At 48.3% G+C, this 18205-nt stretch overlaps 5 protein-coding genes across 5 annotated transcripts; 3 read left to right on the top strand and 2 right to left on the bottom strand.

Moving 5' to 3' along the window:
* Positions 1–2249: 2249 nt before the first annotated feature.
* Positions 2250–3824, top strand: gfsA (glycosyltransferase family 31 protein; the record flags this gene model as incomplete). The annotated part of the gene is made up of 1 exon (XM_026759336.1): positions 2250–3824. One exon carries the CDS (start codon positions 2250–2252, stop codon positions 3822–3824), a length of 1575 nt encoding a protein of 524 aa, XP_026612737.1.
* Positions 3825–6257: 2433 nt separating this feature from the next.
* On the top strand, positions 6258–7159 carry CDV56_105467 (MADS-box domain-containing protein; the record flags this gene model as incomplete). The annotated part of the gene is made up of 3 exons (XM_026759086.1): positions 6258–6503; positions 6688–6822; positions 6881–7159. 3 exons carry the CDS (start codon positions 6258–6260, stop codon positions 7157–7159), a joined length of 660 nt encoding a protein of 219 aa, XP_026612736.1.
* Positions 7160–8460: 1301 nt separating this feature from the next.
* CDV56_105209 (DUF803 domain protein) lies at positions 8461–10341 on the bottom strand (the record flags this gene model as incomplete). The annotated part of the gene is made up of 5 exons (XM_026758828.1): positions 8461–8741; positions 8800–9880; positions 9938–10030; positions 10091–10228; positions 10300–10341. The coding sequence occupies 5 exons, from the start codon at positions 10339–10341 to the stop codon at positions 8461–8463; spliced, it is 1635 nt and encodes a 544-aa protein (XP_026612735.1).
* A 612-nt stretch (positions 10342–10953) lies between these two features.
* On the top strand, positions 10954–11769 carry VMA4 (H(+)-transporting V1 sector ATPase subunit E; the record flags this gene model as incomplete). Its single annotated transcript, XM_026758714.1, has 3 exons — positions 10954–10986; positions 11046–11557; positions 11619–11769. The coding sequence occupies 3 exons, from the start codon at positions 10954–10956 to the stop codon at positions 11767–11769; spliced, it is 696 nt and encodes a 231-aa protein (XP_026612734.1).
* A 566-nt stretch (positions 11770–12335) lies between these two features.
* Positions 12336–14743, bottom strand: CDV56_104861 (uncharacterized protein; the record flags this gene model as incomplete). The annotated part of the gene is made up of 7 exons (XM_026758480.1): positions 12336–12989; positions 13042–13195; positions 13245–13323; positions 13378–13507; positions 13570–13622; positions 13675–13776; positions 13834–14743. 7 exons carry the CDS (start codon positions 14741–14743, stop codon positions 12336–12338), a joined length of 2082 nt encoding a protein of 693 aa, XP_026612733.1.
* Positions 14744–18205: the final 3462 nt, after the last annotated feature.

Raw genomic sequence — 18205 nt, 5'->3', positions numbered from 1 at the left:
GCAATGGTAGTTGATCTTGTTATGGGAGGAGAATGACATTCATCACATCTTTGTTATCAGTCTTTGGATCATTGACCATTACAGAGTGCCTAGGACTACTCTGTAGGGTGTGCCCATTCCTATCATTGTGCAACAGGGTCAGGCCTCAGGAGCATATTCCATAGATAGCTCCTGAGAGGAATAGGAGAAATAACGTGTGTCGGGTGGACGAGGACACGCGGCCCATGGGGCTACGGACCCAGCAGCCCTTCAAATGGCGGTCCCTGAGTGGCTGGAGACACGGGAATGGCGCAGATCGTTGAAGGGTCTTTCTGATTCACAGTTGATACACATTAATACAGGCAACAGACAGTCTCTTAGGTAGATTCGTAGTAGTAGTGTTTCATATGTATTGACAATGAACATGGTCTGTATCAGAAGTCAATCAGTAATGCAAATGCTGCAATGGGTCCTCAAAGTGGTTGCGATGCCATGGATGTCTCTTTCAAGGAATGGAGTAGAGAAAAGATAACAGTGGTTATGACATCAGATGAGGTTGAGACAAAAATGGCTGCAAACATCCACTGGAACATTCCACAAATTAGGTATCTCTGTATGGCATCAGACCATTCCGGCGGGTAGATCACAACAGCAAGGGACTATCAAAGTGGAAGATACTGTAGATACCAACAATGTCAACATCGGTGGTACTAGTAAGGTTGATAAGTCTATCGACTTCCTTCAAAAACATGGTATTGTTGGCACTGATCTGATCCTACTGAAGAGTACCTTGGATAGCGATTGTACTGAGTACTCTGATAGGTATCCCACATCCCGCGAGCATAGACAGTTGCATCGCTTGTCCTTCCTTCCACTTCTTTTCCTCATTGGGACAGTGGTCAACAAAAGCTGATTCTTCTCGGATAGTATTATTAGATGCTATCAGCAAGATCAAGAGCAAACCTGATCTTTCTTCCGCCATTTTGTGTCGCTTCCAGTAGAGCAACTCCCCGTAAAACATGCTCAAGAAGCCGGGATCGTACAAATCAACGGGCATCATGACAATATGTCAAAGAATCAGCGTCTGCTGACATCAAATCGCTGATTGCAAGGGTCTTGATGGCCGGAAGTGAAAAATACCAACCACCCACTTGGCGGAGTTGGGAAGATCCGTAGTATTCCAGAGGTAGTCCATACATCTGAGCGACATTCTTCTTTTTCTGTCCATGATCTGCGACCATAACTGACTTGCTAGTTGCTACTTGCTAGAGGCGGAAATGGAAAATAAAAAAGAAGTAGAAAGTGCGGGAGGCGTCAAATAAAGATTGTTTCCTGTCAATGAAAACCATGCCTTCGTAAGAGAATTCTTGGATATCTCTTCCTCGTCCGGCATCCAGATGGGATTCTGCATCTAACCTGCAACCTCTCAATTGGGCCAATTCCTGCTGGTGCTCACTGCCAGATCTCAGTACAAAATCTCCAAGCGATCACTACCTATCATCTCTGCCTCTTCCCCCCCGTTTGATCCACCCAGAAAAGTGCAAAATACGACGGTTGAGCTTAATTAGATTTAACAGATTTAATTTACCAAGTGGGAGCTTTGGCCCGACCGCAACCCGTGGTCCAGTATTTCGGCATTCCCACTTGGATCGGTTCCTGTGCCTCTCTCCTGTCTTCATCCTTCTCTCATACTTTTTTCCCTTTTCTCCCCTCTTCTTCCCCCTATTCTCTTCTTCTCTCATCCTCCTCCAGGCCTCGACAACAACCATATCCTCGACCTTCCATCCCATCCGCCTGGATTCTCTTTTCTAGCCCTGGACACAGAGTCCAGTTGTGCTGTTTCTTAGCCTCCTTGTTGGAACTCTTTTTCCTGTTTTCTTACGATCCTCTCGACCCCCCCCGTTCCTGCGGTATCCCAAACGAACAATTTCGCCGGATCGTTCTTCAATCCGCCTCTCGCTCTTTTTTTGTGACCGTGTCGCAGGCCTCGACGCTGCCAGACTCTCGTTGTCAGTCTCTGAGCATATCCAGGAAATTTCTCCTGATTTGCCAATTCCACTCATTTACCGAAGAACGCCCACTTCATCATCTCCAGCTTGTTCGGCTCCGGACAGCTGTGCGATACGCATCCGCTTTACGACTCTTCGTTTTCCGTTGATGTGCTCTTAATACGGATAGACGCACTCTTATAATATTTCAATTCGCTGTATCTGCAGTATCGCGATACTTTAATGTGGGAAAAGTCGCTTGACCACCATAACTCCACCAAGATGCCTATCTTCCGCCTCAAAACCGTTTTCCCTCTCATCGCGCTCTTCTCCATAATTGGGTTCTTTTGGGGTATGCAACGCTATGATCGTGCGGCTCTTCGGTTCAAGCACCCGGTCGACCGTGTAGCGCCGACGACTCAAACTCCTCAGATCCAGCTGCAACCATCGTCGCCTCAGTCTACGAAGACTTGCGAGACTGATCCTAATATCATGCCTCCCTTGCCATTCAGCGAATGGCTTCCTCGCAAGAATTATACTCGTGCCTACTTCCGTCCTCGCTTCGTGAGCCCCAGAGCAGAATTCAATTCTCTTGAAGACATCAATGTGCCTGTCCTTCAACCTATGACTGTTATGGAGCGTGGCATGGTTGTTTCGCCAGAGAACAAGGATCCTTCATTGCCATGCCCCCCGATCATCGATGTCGATGTGGCTGCGGACGATGCGGTTGATGAAACGGACAAGATCCTGTTCGGTCTGGCTACGACTGCTGACCGTCTGGATCGCCTTCTTCCTTCGCTCCTCTACTCTTATGGTAACACCAAGGCTGGTATCATCGTTCTGGTTCCAGAGTCGGACGACGATTTAGACAAGCAAATGACTTACTTCCGTAACCGTGGCTTGGACCTGACTTTGATCAAGTCTCCACTCGACTTCACCGCTCGTTATTTTGGCCTGGTCCAGGCTTTTGCGGAGCACATCCGAACCAAGCGCCCTCAAACCACGTGGGTCAGCTTTATCGATGATGACACCTTCTGGTTATCCCTTCCCACTGTCGCCGAGGAACTGAAGCTGTTCGATGCGAACAAAAAGCATTACATTGGTGCTTTGTCTGAAGCCAGCTGGCAAGTTGACACCTTCGGACACATTGCCTTCGGAGGTGCTGGTGTATTTGTCTCGAAACCGCTGCTCGATGTCCTCGAGCAATACTATGATGAGTGCCAGTCATGGGGCGAGCAGCCTGGTGATCAGAAGCTTGGCCAGTGCATTCAGAAATACGGCGAAGCTCCTCTTACTCTTTGGCCCTCGCTCTACCAGATGGACATGAAGGGTGAAGTTGACGGTGTTTACGAGTCTGGGCGGAAGATTGAGTCCCTGCACCACTGGAACAGTTGGTACACCAAGGACGTGGTGAAGATGACCACAGTGGCCGCCGCTGCAGGTCGTAAATCCGTCCTTCGTCGCTGGGTTTTCGATCAGGAGGAATATGTCAACAACTCTACTGGCAAGTCCGTCCGCACGTTCTGGGTCATGACCAACGGCTATTCTCTTGTCAAGTACACTTATGACGAAAACACCCCTGACGATGCGATCAACTTCGATCACACTGAGAAGACTTGGGAGGAAGACCCCCGTGGTTATGAGGGCCGCTTGGGCCCTCTCCGTCTTAAGGATCAAGCAGGTGTCACCAAGGATCGCTGGTTGTTGAAGGAAGCTTATGTCGTTGGTGACAACGTGCACCAATGGTATGTGCGTGAAGAAGACGAGGGCCATAGTGTCATTGAGATTGTCTGGCTTGGACCTAAGGGAGGCGGCGGTGCTGGTGTACATGATTACGCTGTGAGAAAACAACATTAAAACATCCAGACTGATCGAACGAACCTCACCACCGATACTGAGGCTGGTCCTTGGGCTTTGTGAAGATTTTCATTTCTATTCTTGCACATGACTATTTCCCACTTTGCCTTATTTCTTTCTTTCCTTTGCTTATATCACCCTCCTTTGGCGACCATGTTGGCAACGGGACGGAAAACTTACATATGATGGTGCCAGAATGGGTTCTTGCCCGAAAGCCGACTTTCCACGTCCTATTCTTGCATTGTTGATTTGTTCGGCGTTGTGTTATTGACGGGGTCAAGAATGGCGTAGTCGAAAGATCGGAATCAAGTGGCTTTTCACGAAAAGCATTTTTCGTTTGAGGTCCTTGACCAGTCCTGGCTTTTTCATCTGGCTGTGCTGGGGGACTTCCACCCTTGATCTGACATTTCACCCTGTTGAGTCTTTCTCCTACCCGCTCCTACGAGTGACTTTTTTTTTTTCTTTATATGTGTCTTGTAAAAATAGAATTTCAGGCTGAGCTGGTGTCACTGCTTCTGGAGATTAGCGTTGACCATTTGTCGTTATGCAAGAATATCATGACTCGAGTGTTAGATTAGATTTGGCTACTACCACTGCGTCTGTCCATAGGAACATGAATCTATCCTCATTGCATTACCTCTGTGTCTATGTATACTTGATGTGCGAAGTATAACCTACAGTCTGATCTTTTGGCCAAGGAAATTGTCAACAATCAAACTTGGAAAAAACTTTGGGAGTGATCATTGCTTCACCGAGCCCATCTCATAAAGGTGTTTTTGTCCCAATGCAAAGCCCTTATTATCACTGAACATGCTAAGGGTTGAACAAATACAACTCTACCGCTACCTACCATCCCTTTGATCCGACTCTCAACCATGACCAAGACGAGTGTAAATTGTCCATCTGAAACATAAGTTTGTCTCAATATTCCAAACGTTTGCCTCATACTTGATCCGGGGGTACTTACCTGTGCATGTGCAGTGATCTATCTGGCGCTAGCCAAGCAGCAAGCAACTGCTATCTGATACATCACTCAACTACCAAAGTATTCCGTAAGTATCAAGAGCCTAAAGCAGGACGCACGAGGAGTCAAGGAGTCGCCGCTGAGTTCCAACAGCGAATCCTCGTGGTATCTTAGAGCTTAATCGAAACTACCAGGTAGATACCTATTGCAGTAACTGTAATCAAGGTATTTATAGTGAACGATGCATATATGTATGACCAGCTTGATATGGAGTACACTATTGGATTTGGCGTAACGTGATCGCTATGGCTGGATGATTACATTGGACTATTGCTAATAGTGAGACTACCTTGCGAATTATGGTGCGTTGATCGTCGAATATTCTGGACTACTGAGGTTTTATCTTTGCAGAGAAGACAGCAAGCCATGAACAAGGTGTCCTGTTGGAGGCGATAGAGGGCGGATGGCGCTGGTAATTGGGGGCCAAAGTTCGGCTGACTCGAGGGATGGAATGCACCCGACTTGGTGGTGCTTCTAGCTCTGTGCTTATGGTCGTGACGATGAAAGACACTCTGGTCAGACACTTCTCCACTTGTTTCTAGGCACTTGTACTCCGTAGTAGCATCCACAATGAAGATTAAGATAATATAGCCGAGCGAAAGTAGCCAAGGAAATGGACATTTACTTACAGACTATCTGCAGAGTGGTCGAGTCTGCATTCTGCAGCGATAAGGCACTCTTACTCCGTGCCTAGTGACCTGGCTGTCGCACGAGGTAATATTACGGTACAGAGGGAAATGTGAGTTGGCCTCCAAATCGAACCTTCTAAGAGATCACCCAATTATCAGCACTGCCAAGTCCATATTTCTCCACCGCTAGGTCTGGACAAAGTATAATCGATTGCTAGGTTACCGGGTTTGTACCGAGTATTGTAAGCTTGAGGGTTCATATAAGAAATCCAAGCTGATCTTATAACGCATGAATGCTTCGCTTCCAGCCATCTATTCAGTGAATTAATTTTTATTTTTGAGATGGACAACTTGGAGTACAAGCTACATAAATGTATCATATATCCTCCAGCTGGAAGCTGTAATTGACTACTCAGTAGGTACCTTAGGCAGGCCTGGCCGCTGATACAACCGGCCGAGGTAAGGTAATAATACCATCGTAACGGTAGTGTATTCAGTCGCGGATACTGCCAGACCCACATGTGCACGTGACTGACCGCCTGCCTGTCCCAACCGGCACTTTGCCTTCTTCGACTCTCCTCCCGATTTTCTTTCCTTCTCGTCCTGAACCCAAACCCTGCGAAGCAAACGCGTTACTCGATTTGGTCATCCTTCCCCCCCTCAAAAGCATCATTCCTCTTTGGGCATTCGTGTTCACAACCCCCAGGGTTCTACCATTACTCGCTTCTCAACTCGATTAATCTTTTTCCGTACCCTTTTATCACCTACTTTTGATCCATCATGGCCGACATCACTGCCGTCGGTGAGGAGAACCCTTCTCCTACCCAGGACGACCTGCAGCAGGCCGCCGGCAATGGCGCCGCTGACACCCGCGGTCCCAAGCGCTCGAGAATGAGTGCAGAAGACGACGACGATGACGATGACAAGCCCGGTCGCGAGCGCAGAAAGATTGAGATCAAGTTCATTCAAGATAAGTCGCGTCGCCACATCACCTTCTCCAAGCGGAAGGCGGGTATCATGAAGAAGGTGCGTGCTTTCGCGTCTCCCTGCCCGCGGTTATCACTTATTTCTCGACCCTCTTGCATGTTCTATTTGCCCTTTTCTGTTTTAGCTTGTTTTGTTTCCCGTTTCGAGTCTCTTGTAAAAGACATATTTCGTGAAATCAGCGACATTGGACAGTTGCTGACGGTTCAATGCGATCGCAAAACAGGCGTACGAGCTCTCCGTCCTCACAGGTACTCAAGTATTGTTGCTCGTCGTGTCCGAAACCGGTCTCGTCTACACTTTCACTACTCCCAAGCTTCAACCACTGGTGACGAAGGCTGAGGGCAAGAATCTCATCCAGGTTAGTTGTCAGAGCACGTTCGGTCTTGGACCAGCACAGTTGACCAATTCCATTCCAGGCTTGCCTCAATGCTCCCGATCCCACCACCAACGAAAATGGCGTTGAAGCTCCGGAGGTGCCAGCAGAGACACCCGAGGATGTTAATCACAGCAACGTCAACCCTCAACAGTCGAATATTCCCCGTCCTGCGGGCATGCATCCAGGCTATATGACGAACGAACAGCAGCAGCAGATGGCCTATTATCAGGGCTTGCAGCAACAACAACAGGCTGGTGGGCAGTACCCCGGCATGCCTGTGGGCAATCGAATGCCCCCTCAGCACCAACCCACTGCGTAGATGGGGTTCTTGTTTGCATACCTAACGTGAGCTGAGAGCTGTTCGATGGTCCGTGTTTCGCCTTCATTGTCGACTGCAACATCTGTAACTCCGCTCTGCCCTGCCCTATTTGATACCCGTCGATTCTTGATGCCTCAAGAGTTGATTCTCCGAGATCGGTCTTTTGTGGTCTCGCCGTCACGGCGAGTAACAAAACCACTATATCGACATCCAACCTGAGAGAATTGGAAAAGAAAGAAAGGAAAAAAAAAAGTTATCCCACACTATAAAGGATACGAGTACACCGATCTCGCTCCAGAACAATTACTCCCTTTCCCAGTTCATCATCTCCTAATCATCTCCTAGACGACGGTGGAGGTGGCGGTGTTCCTGGTGCTTTTTCCCATTCTTTATCTTTGATTTTTTGTTGGCGAAGGGGACTCATTTATTCACTTTTTTCATCTGTTATAATCTGTCTGCTGTGCGTTGTTCAATTTTCTATTGTTTCATTTGATTTCCCCTCTGCGTCGTGCGCTATCCCTTCCCATCCTCGTCCCATGGTCGCTGGACTACTTACTCACTTTGGGTTTTGGTCAATTTGACCCAAAAGTAGGGCCATGCTGGAGAAAGGCGCGGAACTAACTTTATCTGACTGAGTAAATGATATGATATGGATGGATTGTTTTCATCGGGTAGGAAGTACGACATGTATGGTACGGAGAAAATAGGAGCTCAGCCTTTCTCTTTGTCTGTCTCTATGTTCCTTAATGTGCTCTAATTCTAAATCAATTACCCAGATCAAGTACAATCGCTACATTTCTTGTGGTATCAATGCATTAGGTGTGAACGGCTCTGCTTTGATCTCTAGCACCTGCCCTGTGAATGATAGTTTGCCATGGATCCTGTAGATCCTAACACAGCTGTCACTGTGGATACTATACCCACATGGATACAAGAAGCCAAGCTAAAAGAGTGACAGCTTTGTTACCAAGTAGCATTATCACATGATGCCATGCTTACGCATCCTAAATCAACTTGTATCTCCTCTGAATCAAGCTAAACAAGCAAGAGTAAAAGCACTATTGAATATATATTGGGGTATTGTACAAAAGGAAAACAGTCATGGTCAAGAAATCGCCAAAATGAGATTTAACGGTCGGACTCTCTAGGCAGCATACGAGCAATAGCAGCATAGGCTTTTCAGCCGTCATGGGAAGGGGAATGGGGAGAGTCAAGTAGAGGATCGTGTGATTCAGATCCAGTCTGCGGGCGGTGCCCTGTCCACCGCGAGAGATATCGTAGGCCGCTTCTCCAGGCTTGGGCTAGGGTGTTTCTCGAGCCTGCAAGGGGGCCACCGCTGGATGAAGTGGCCGAGAATTGGAGCGGTTCGCGACCGCTACTCGGTGAGACGTGGCGATCGGATCCTTCTCGTTCACATTCGTGCTCGCACTCACCCGATGTGCCGTAGCCGATGGAGCGAATTGAGTGGTTACCTGGGAAAGGGCCAAAGTAGGTGCGTCGTTTTTGGAGGGATCGTCGATTGTCGGGGCCCGGGACTGAAGTTCTTCGCTGGTGGTGTCCTTTGTAGACTGAGCCGGGCTTTCTACGGTTCGTCCAAGTGTGTTGACCGACTGCGCCGATTGTTGAGTGCCGAGGGCCACGGAGAACACTTCCTCTCAGGGTGCTGCTTCGAGGACGGGGTTGCCAGTGGGGACCTGTACCGGTGTATTCGTAGTCTGAGTCATCCAGCTCGGCCCAGATGGAGGCTGGGTCCATGTCCGCAGTGGGGGTTTGTTGAGGAATGGATGAAAACAAAGGTAGACTTGGCGTCCGGCGATGAGGGGACCCCTGCGGCGGGTGGGTTGTCTGCAAAAGCGGTTGCCGCTCTCCGATGTGCAATTCTTCGTCGTCTCCGCCAACTTCTCGAGGAGAACGCGGGTTTTCTTCAACAACAGCCATACCGGGACCCAATCCGGTTTGAGAAGGGCCAACGACGGTCACAGACGCATGGCTGTCGATAATCTCCAATCGCCACGAGAGACAGAGCACTCCACTTAGCAGAACGACCGTTCCGAGAGCAATCAGGCCAGCGTGGAAGCCTGCCAGCTGGGACAGTTGGCGAAAGTAGATCAACCCATCAAGGATAGCGATGATGTTGTAGATGCAGAATACAAAAGGATAAAGAATGCTCGTGCTGCACAGCTTCAAGCCACGGTGTAAGAAGTACAATTGCGTCAGTGCAAGGGAGATCATTGCGAGCAGAATCACCCATGACTGCCATCGATTGAACTGATTCACACGATCCACAATCGTTCGGACAAGAAGCTCGACAGCTGACTTCGCTAAAAGTAAGGAGTGAGCCGACAAAATGCCACTGATCAGACCATAGCATAGACCACGGATCAGCCTGACACGGCTTGGGGCCATTGGTATATGCGGAGTATAGGTATGTCGAATACTTGTATGCCTTGAGCGGTGCGGAGAGGTGAGGGACTTGAGCGATTTCGAGCCGAGCAGAATGACCAGCACAATGACGGCTGTCCCCACCATCCAAAGTACGAAATTGCGTCGCTGAAGAAGCTCCAGCAATTGATCCAGACTATGCGCCGGCTCCCCTATAGCACCAAATACAGCTATCAAAACTGCACCAATGCAGACCAGGATCGTGCCGATAAAGGAATACCTGGTGAACGCTTCGCCGAGGATTAAAGTGGCGAAGATGGTGTTGAAGACCAGCCCCGACTATCGCTGACTTAGCAAGTCTCTACCATCTGCTGCCGAAGAAAAGAGAGGACTAACCGCTTGAAGAGTTGAGAGCACTGGAAGCGGAAGCGTAGTGATTTGGATGGTACTTCCCACAATGTTCGAAACAACGAACATTAGCATTCCTAGCTAAAAGGGCATCAGATTTTTCGTCATTCATGTGTCCAGAGAAAAGTCTCATATGCGCACCTGCCATCTTCGACGCTTATATGGTGGTCTTCGTATGTCATAGGGATGTTTCTCGTCTTCGAGTATATGCGATTTGCGCTGTAGTGTCAACCCGATGGCTTGGAGACTGGTCGAAATCAAGCCGACTATTACTCCGACCTGCTCGCATCCTGGTGTCAGTAGAAGAGTCGACGGACATTGCGATGGGGAGTAGCTAGTTTGAAACATACCGCGACACTACCCTGGGGTGACAGATCACCAAGATTTCCCATTATCGGGTATCCTGATGCATTGGTCGCCAAGCGGGGGATGAAGGAGAGCGACAGGGCATGAGAGAAGAGGTTCCAGCAGTTATCCAAATACAGGCGCCATGATCGTTAAATAATATCCAATTCTGAGCGGACGCAGGAACTGAGACGAGTACTCCGTAGTGAAGATGAAGACCAAGCTTAAAGAATTATTGAACCAACACTGGGTTTGAGACGGATTTCTGACCTCATGCGGCGTGGGCGGGAAGACAAAGACAAGTGACCCGATCGATCAGTCGGCAGATCCGCTTCGTGCCAGTGCCACAACACCCTCTCCGTCCACCTGCCCTGCTGCAGTATCAATATCGCTTCACATCTCCCCTTCTCGACATATCACAACATTCCTGAAAGGTAAGCATGATCTCTCGTCCAGCATGATCTCTCGTCCAGCATGATCCCACTCTGTATGCAGCTTGTTCCTTGTGGGACCTTATCAACCAGCAATGCTGACCTTAGCTCCTTGGTCGCCCACCCAGCAAGCACTCCACATCGAAAGCTCAAATCCCCAGGATTGACATTCCAACGCTTCAACTTCCTTTGTTCTTAGCACCAGAACCTTGATACAAAGCTTTCAAAATGTCGCAAAGTCATGCTCTCTCCGATGATCAGGTATGCTGTGGCACCGACCATGGATGCAGGTTCACCGAGCTCATCCAGTCTACGAACAGGTTGCGGGCGAGCTCCGCAAGATGACGGCCTTCATCCGGCAGGAAGCGCTGGAGAAGGCCCGTGAAATTCAACTCAAGGCCGACGAAGAATTCGCAATCGAAAAGTCCAAGCTTGTCCGCCAGGAGACCGCCGCCATCGACTCGCTCTACGAGAAGAAGTTCAAGCAGGCTGCCATGTCCCAACAGATCACCCGCTCCACTCTCGCCAACCGTACCCGTCTCCGTGTCCTTTCCGCTCGCCAGGAGCTTCTCAACGACCTGTTCCAGCAAGCCCGCGACAAGATCTCTGACGTTGCGTCCAAGGATGCCAAGAAATACCAGAACGTGCTCAAGGGGCTGGTTCTCGAGGGCCTGTATGCTTTGAATGAGGATAAGGTATCCATTCGGGCGAGGAAGAAGGATTTCGATGCGGTCAAGAAGGCAATTGAGGAGGCGCAGAAGGAGTTCAAGGACAATGTTGGCAAGGAAACGACGGCGGAGTTGGACGAGGCCGATCCGTTGCCGGAAGGATCGTACGTTCTATCGCCTTCTCTCTTCTCTTGATCATCTATGATTCTAACATATCCTTTTTAGTGCTGGCGGTGTATTCGTTGTTGGTGGTCAGGGCAAGATTGAGATCAACAACACCTTCGAGGAGCGCCTGCGTTTGCTTGAGATTGACGCTCTGCCTGCCGTCAGAGAAACACTATTTGGAAAGAACGCAAACCGGAAGTTTTATGATTAGGAAGGTGGAGGTCTCTTGCTTACAAGTGCTGCACTGTTATCCTCTTATCTCACGCTGGTTTCTGTCCGTATAACCTATGGTCCATCCTCCATCTTTTCTTGAACTTTTGTTATTCGGAATCAGCGTAGCTTTGTACACAGTCTCTTTCTTCTATTTCCCTTATTTTGTCCCGGCAGGGATGAGCGATGATATATACTGCCTTTATACAATAGATACAAATGCGATGGCAAATCCGGGCTGCATAAACATCATCACGTCGTTATTCTAGGTTCTCGCGAGTCCTATTCTTCCCCAGAACTCGTTATGGAGACCGGGTGCAACTTGCATAGTAGGGCCACTCCGCTTTCCATCGGCCTTTATCCTGGAACTTGTCGGGCCCATATCAGCAGCTGGTTGCAACGGTCTGAAGTCCCATCGGCATGGTTTTGTGTGATCTCGAAAAGGACCTTCGAACCCGATATGGCTTGCAATGGAGGCTCATCATGAATGAGAACAGGAATGAGGGAGACTGTTGGTTGACTTGAGTCTGAATTGAGGTATTGGTCGTCTCGAGAAAGGTTGAAAGATCAAGCAGGATGTTCATGACTTCGAATAGGCATTTGGGTATCATTCTTGTCTTCCTCTCTCCTCGATTTTACATATTGCCGCATATCACCTTGGGTGCGTCCATCTTCAGCCCCGAAATCGCCAAACAGTGTTTTCTTCGGACGCGGTTTCGACCTCACAGAATAGACAATGCGGTAGTGCAAAGTTTCAAGGGCCTCCTTGGCTAAAGTTCGCTTGAGATGAGACGCGCCTGAGTCTTGAATCGACACGAAGATCTTCTTGACCCGATCAGCAAGCCTGTCAACCTCGGCATTAAACTCTTTTTCGGTCTCTTTCGTTGAAAATGCCAGTTCAGACCATCCAGAGTCAATGGTTATGTCGAGAAGTGCTGTCACTGCACTGAGTTCTCCATAATCATACTCAGGATTTCGTTTTCCTTTATGTAGGTTGATGTTAAATCGCCGATCCTTCAAAAGGTCGATAATCATCTTTAGATCTCTCATTACATCAGGGGCCTCGGCCAGTCGAGTTGGATCGCTCGTTAAGAAGGCCAGTGCCAGACGGCACCTCAGCGCTGCGATCCGACTCGAGGTAGGTAAAATATGTTTCAGGAGGCGACTCTGAAATACGGAGTCTTTGAAGGTGTTGTAGGCAGATGTGCAGACACGATGCAACTTGAAATCAGTCAGTGGGTGCTGTTACGGTGAAAAGCGCCATGAATCTCACCAGGCTATCAGCCGTGTCTTCGGGGACGCTCTCCATAACTGCCGTGATAGTCTTTTCTAAGTCTGAGCAAACGATAGCGTTGCTGGTAAGGGAAATGTCGAGCGCGAGACGGAAGAGAATATTCAATAGATGTTCCCTGGTGTCGTCGGCAAATCTATTGCAAGTGTAAGCGTGATGGTCGAAGCAAAGAAAAATCAACATACAGTTCTGCGGCACCGCGGAGTAATTCCAAAACAGACAGCAAGCACGCCTGGTGCTGAGGTGTTTCGCGCGAATGACTGTCTGCGAAAGCTGTTAGACTTTAAGCAATTGGGAGGCATTCGCCGAGAATCTCACTCTGAGCTGCTGGTTCTGGGATAGCCGGTTCAGAAATATCCAGCGCTTTGGAGCTGGCGCCCAGCCGCTGAAAGAGACTATTAATATCGCCCGGTCGAAGCAGGGATTTCATGCGTTCAGCGGTAGCATGCTAACAAGGTCATCGAGTAAGTCATACAGTAACGACGAGAATGAATCGATGACTCTACGAACCTTGAAAACCCTGCAATACGCATGCCTCAGGCTCTCCCGAGGCTCGCAAGGCACTTGAACATAGTGAGCAATACGGACGACTCCACGAGAGATAGAAATACTGACCCGAATGAAAGATCCAAGAAATCAGCTCATCGGGGAGGTATGCTCTGGATATAGCGAATTCAAGAGCGCCAGAGTGAAAGGCTCGCTCTCTAGATTCTGGTTCTATGCTCTAGTCAGGACCACTAGAAACTGAATCAGAACCCAGAATGAATTACAAACCTCGCAGTACCGCCAGATATGTCCCCGGAGCTATGGACTCTCGCGGGAATTGCAAGGCAGGCAGAGCTTTTGCTTCGTAGTCAAAGAATGACCAGAATTTCTCCATTTCAAGCGCCTCTGTCCTTCTGACGGCATCAAGTAGACGCTGTAATCCTAGCTCATCATCCTGATCACCAAGTGCTGATGTCAATATTCCTTCATTCAGCTGCCTACTAGGAGGAGTGTCTAGTTTTGAAGAACTCTCATTCTCGCGTACAGCTTTCAATCTTGCAATGGTTGCCTCGGTTTCGTTATCATCAACTGCTTGGGTCACAAGATCATCGAGTGAAAACTTGTATTGCGGGACTGAGACTTTCGAGGAGTCGGGATTCGAAGACCTCTTTGTATCTTTGAGCCTTCGCGAACGCAACGCCATCCCTGAGTCGCCGATATTGTTCGCAATTTCTGTCGTTTCGCTTGCGGCCGTTGGTTTGGGTTTCATGAACATCAATAGAGGATCTTCTAGTTGCTCAAAAGAAGCCACCGAGTCTGTATCCTCTCCATCGGAGCTAATGACAACTTCCTTCCCGTTCTTGACAATCCGCTGAGATGAATTGAAACTTAGCGCTGAAGATGGGTCGCCGACAATAGTCCCGTTACTACTTTGGAAACTCTGCTGAGGCGTCGGCTTTGGAGAGGTGTCCTGAACCGATGATAGTAACGACTCTTTCAACTGTGAGGCAGGTCCATCTGGGGTTTGTGGAGAGCCATCGTTTGCTAGGAACGACGATGAGGCCTCGGTGAGGGGTGAAGACTGTGGTGCCGCAGTAAGAGCTTCGCCTGGGTTGCTATCGGAGTGAATGTCTTGCTTTGTCAGCGCTGGCCGCTTGAAGAAATCTGTAATGCTGCGCGACTGGGACATGTCGGGCATTCTTCATTTACAGACTTCCCTAGATTGACATCATGTCGCGGCCTGCATGGGCAATTGAACATGTTCAGCTTATCTGCTCCGCATTGACGCCTGACACGTATTGAGCGCGCGCTGCCCTTCACGAAGTCACATGACGCTGAGTCATCATCGTGTTCCTTCGCAACATTTCATGCCAAATAAGGGAGTTTAGTTTATTGAGGACTCGTTGCTTCATATGAGGCTATTGAGAATGCTAATTTGAGACAGCTAGTGCGACGCATCCTGGTCCTAGATCGATCATGTGGCGCATGGCGTTGTAAGATGAGCCCTTATCAGACAGGAGTGGAACGTCTATGCGAGTGCCTGTGATACTAAAATGGGAAAGGCTGTGACTGTGTTCGCCTCTATGGATGACTCCCCAAGAATAGTTGTACAGAGTACATGATCAAGTTCAGTCTGTGTTACAGTGACTATTAAGGGTCTCCTCGCCCCGTTGCTCAGCCATGCCGCGTTTCTCAGTTGGTGGTGCACACTCGAATATCAACTTTAAGCCTTAACCAGTAAGCCGCGACAATGATCAAATTCTCACTGCATATATGTCATTATGAGAGCGTTGATGAAAGCTCGTCTCGCTGTGTCGTGCAGTCGGAGGGACCTCGCAGAAAAGCTTGATATTTCCATTTTTAGGTTCTGAAACTACCTAAGCACAGAGATTTGATGCGGAAGCATGAACGACCAGCTGGAACAGCCGCACAACACACTCCATCTACTCCGTATCGACTTCAGGTTCCCGGCATTCATCCTGCTGAATCACTTCTTATCGCCCAGCTCGCGCAGAAAATATTCAGAAGTCATCCTCTGTACATGAGTGAAGTTGGTGAACCTCTGAAAATGACAGTTTGACCTGAACAACATGTCCATGTCGATCGAAATAATAGCAACCCGAAGAAAGATACTTAAATAACACAAGGCTCCTGAAGCAAGCTCTCATCTATTATTCCTATGCAAACTGTAAAGAAAGGCAGAAGTACATCTACTTATTTCGTACGGAGCCCAAAGTACAGTACCTTCATGATTGAAAGGCTGATTACCTATTGAGCTCAGACGTTCTTCAATCCGGCACGATAGAAGGATAACCTAATTAGGAGTTTACGTACCACTGTCCAAGGGGCTATGGTGTCGATCTGACTTAGGCATGCACTTTATTCTCCACAGCACAAGGTTGATCTGACCGACGCCAATCCAACCATTGGGATCCACCGCTGATGCAGTGAGGAGGATGCCATAGCCCACCTTTGTATCTCAACTGTCAAGTATTTTTCTCCGTCACATGTCTATCGGCTCTCTCTATCGGTAGACCAAGGGGTAGTAATGGGAGATATGGAACGTACTATGAAATTGCAGAGCTAGTGAGGAATATATAATATGGCATCCAGGCGGACAAAAAACAGACCCAAAATTCGAAGTTGATAGACCGCGTCAATGCGGCATTAGTGAGATTAGTCATATGTCCTGCAAGGTAACTAGTCAAAAGTCAAACACTCGACACGATCATCACTTCAGAACTCTTCGAGAACAACATTTGATGATCGCCTGTGTACTTCCTCTGAAAAAGGAAAATGATAGGAAAATTGAGATGACAGTCACGACACGCGATAGGGAGCTACAACCAATCTGACCTAGCGACAGGACGACTATCCCTCCAGCAGCCAAGACTCTAAAAAGGAGAGGTATTTCGGAGTATGGAAGCGAAGCAACACACCCATGACCTTAAGGGGTATCCCTATTGTTCACGGATGGACCTAAACAGATAATCTACGATATTGATCAGAAGAGCTCTTTTTATGCATTATACATTATCGAGATAAATAGATAGATAAACTAGATTCTATCTACAAATTACTCCGTAGATACTCATGACTTGAGGTCTTGCAGTTATAGGGGCGTAAAAAATAAAAATACTCCCGTAACTCCGTCCTCCGCGATGGTGGACCGCATGTTCTAGGCATGTGCCATTTGTGCCGTCCCGACGGCTTTAGACTGTTTCAAACTCCATACTCCGAGAAGCCCCTCTGTAAGTGGCCCTTTGGATATTATTCATATTGGATGTAAGCGCCAATACTACTCCGTACTAGTAATATATCAATATTAATACGATAGAACAGCACAATATCAGTACTATTATGATGCTGTTGGATAGGTACCAAGCTACTGCATTCAAGATACTTGCCCTCAAGATCTCCTGGTCAAAGTGATCGAGATGCTCGAAACCACATTATCAACATGCCACAGTACATGCATACCGTGGCTTCAGACGACACTCTCGGCTGCCCTGCCGCGGACTGAAATCCTTAATTGAGGTGTAGGATACCTGCCTAGAGACCAGGGACCAGTTATGACTGCTAATTCATCTATGATGGATCTGCAATCTGTCCAGATTTAAGGACTTGCAACATCTTACTCTGTATCCGTACTTCGGATTAGATTCGGTGGCATCCAACGGTCAATGAGTTCCTACATGCGTTGTATCGAGTTAAGACTGATCCGTGATTATAAAGCACATTTAAACTATTCGCCATCCCGACAAGCCGAAATCCGTACCCAGTATCTACCTTCGCCGCCACCATTAGAAGAATTTTCGATGGGAACCAGATAAATGTCACTGCAGTCTGCGGCGAGGCTGGAAAGGCCTCGAGGTTATGCACCGATAGGCCCCGTACGTCAGTGCTGTAAATTACCATACGGTAATTGTGAAGGACCTCCTAGTAATGAAATCGCGTAGAAGCTACCTAACCTACCTATGCAGGAGAATTAAGGTACCCAAATATCCCCAAAGCTCATTGACAGGCATTGGAAACCTGCCTCCAGTAGTCAGTTCAAAATCTATGAAAAGTAACATCCTGAGTATTAATGACCGGAATTCTCTGCGTTATCTATCAATAAATGCAACCTGCATCTGGGTAACCAAGGTAGCCATATTGTATGCTGACGAAGCGACAGTTATGCCCAGCCTTGCGTTCCGCCTGGCGAACTATGGATGTGTCGACCAGTTATTCCGTATTCCGTAATACCAAACCTACACTTCCCCCGTCTCCCGGAGGAGGGATTGTCGGCGACCCAGAAACTGCTGTCTTCCATCTTACCAATTTGATTAATCTTTTCTTTTCTCTTCAAAAGGAACAGTTTCTTCGTCCGCGATTTTGTCGCCTCATACTGTCAATATATCTCACGTTGTTCCTCTCCTGAATGATGGACCATCGCTTCGCTTGATATCCACCTTCCTCGCCCCCTCCCGTCCTTTCTGCGTACTGCCGCATCATCCTTGTGTTTGGGGTCTCTTGATTCACCTCTGAACCTTCCGCCTCATCGTGACGTGCTTCAAAGATTCGTTAAGCACTACCTACGTACGCCGCAATTAGCACTATTGTTTGGTCCTGCTCCTCGTCCATCTCGGATTACAATTACCACGAAGGGTTTGTGGAT

The sequence above is a fragment of the Aspergillus thermomutatus genome (assembly GCF_002237265.1).
Source record: "Aspergillus thermomutatus strain HMR AF 39 chromosome Unknown NODE_158, whole genome shotgun sequence".
In the NCBI taxonomy this organism is placed as follows: Eukaryota; Fungi; Ascomycota; class Eurotiomycetes; order Eurotiales; family Aspergillaceae; genus Aspergillus; species Aspergillus thermomutatus.
This window is presented reverse-complemented; position numbering and strand designations above follow the sequence as displayed.